This window comes from Nematolebias whitei, chromosome 21, assembly GCF_014905685.2.
Source record: "Nematolebias whitei isolate Nwh7 chromosome 21, NemWhi1, whole genome shotgun sequence".
NCBI classification, from domain to species: domain Eukaryota; kingdom Metazoa; phylum Chordata; class Actinopteri; order Cyprinodontiformes; family Rivulidae; genus Nematolebias; species Nematolebias whitei.
Window position 1 is genome coordinate 32,231,624 of NC_056518.1, and position 1,919 is coordinate 32,233,542.

At 42.8% G+C, this 1,919-nt stretch overlaps 1 protein-coding gene across 1 annotated transcript in view; it reads right to left on the minus strand.

Moving 5' to 3' along the window:
- The window catches only part of sos2 (son of sevenless homolog 2 (Drosophila)), a 39,624-nt gene that overhangs the window by 9,737 nt on the left and 27,968 nt on the right, over nucleotides 1-1,919 (minus strand). Inside the window, exon 12 of the mRNA XM_037694606.1 lies at nucleotides 1,019-1,147. Coding sequence (XP_037550534.1) covers nucleotides 1,019-1,147 — 129 coding nt within the window. The remainder of the gene's footprint in view (nucleotides 1-1,018; nucleotides 1,148-1,919) is intronic.

A 1,919-nucleotide genomic window follows, 5' to 3' on the forward strand; every position in this document is an offset into this window, starting at 1 on the left:
GGAAGCTGCAGGTCCGCTCCGTCCACCTGGAAGCTGCAGGTCCGCTCGGTAGGACGAACGTTTTCTGTATTCACAGGTGATTCATGGTGCCCCAGCAGAAAGATCTACTTGGAAGTACTTCTGATTTTCTCTATTATCTTATTTCTCCATCAGACAAGCTCTGCACAATTCGTTTATTTTTGAAAATTGATTTTTATGGAACGAAAATAATTCATATTTCTTGAGCTATTTAATGAGACTGATTACTAATGAAATGAATCTTCAAGAGAAGATGGTGCCCCGAGGTTTAAAATACTAAATTCATAATGAATTAATCCTCAAACCCAGTGATGTCCAAAGTGCGGCCCGGGGGCCATTTGTGGCCCTTGGAGTGATTTAGTGCGGCCCACATTTGCAGTTTAAGGGTGGGGCCTGTAGGTTTGATCATAATTTTTAGGTTTAACAGCAAAACTAATTAAAAAGTCTCAAAATGAGCAATATTAAGTTTAATACAAGCCTTTGGCGAGAAATCAATAAAATAAAGTAAATTAAATTTAAATAATAAATTAATAAAATGATTGTTTGTCTCCATGTGTCCCTGTCATGGACTGGAGACATGTCCAGGGTGTCCCCCGCCCCTCGCACAGTGACTGCTGGACATGGGCACCGGCGACCCCCGTGACCCAAAATGCAAGAAGCGGGTAAAGATAATGGATGAATGGATAAATTAATAAAAGATTAATGTTTATGGAGCTTTTCATGTTTTGGATCTACAACAGTTCAGAACACCTCCTCCACCAAAACGAGTACATTTTGTCCTTTCTCCAAAATATTGTTTACGTTGAGTTAAATCAATAAAAACATGCTGATTATTATCTTTTAATTTACATTTTTGTGGCTCGTGTCTTTTTTCCTCTTCACGGTTTTGGCCCACATATGAAAATGTTTGGACACCCCTGCCCTATAACGGGTACTGGTTACCTGCGACCCTGAACTGGATCAACACGAGGAGGGATCGGAGTCTGGTCGGCTTTAATACCTGAGCTGGACCGGCTGCACGTACTCCTTCCTGAACCTCTGGAGTTCGGCTGCCGTTGGTGGATTACCATTCCAGATGGTCTGTCGTTCTTCTTCCTTCTCCTTCTCTGCTGACCCAGGGATATTGATCCTGAGAAAAGACGACGTTCAAGACTCTCAGGATACCCACAATGCATCAGCACGCTCCAACTCCCGGTTTCAAGGCATACCACCATGTAAAAAATTCATGTTAAAACGACTAAACTTTTCTATTGTGCCGTTCCTACATGTTAATTATTAATAATAAATTAAAGACAAATCTTTGTGTTTGTCCTACCCCATCGGTTCATTCTATCCAACAGCTCACACACCACAGGACAACAAACCAACAAGCTACAAGAGTTAGCATGTTACCAGGTGAACGAGCAACGCACTGACGTTCCCCGTCGCTGCGGGACTTGAAGAGTGAATGTTTGTGGTTCTCAACCCGAGTGTTTTTCTGGACCGGAACTGAACAGGGAATGAAAGTCAACCTAAATGTTTTTGATGGAAGACATTCAAGAAGGTAGGAGTTACACTGGAGAAGAACAGAGGTAGGTTTTTTTTTCCTTTTCTTATCCGAGGCCGCGCAGAGTGACGGATCCTTGAGAGCAATTAAATCCACCAGGTGCAGTGCAGGAGCCAGGGGGAGGCTAATGGTGGCCTTGGCCCCCAATAATTTGAGGAGACTTTACTTTTAAGCAATATAAAAAGTAGAAAGCAGCTTCCTCAAATGACTGAAGTGTGGTTGGTTCACACACACACACACACACACACACACACACACACACACACACACACACACACACACACACACACACACACACACACACACACACATAGAAACACACACACACACATAGAAACACACACACACACACACA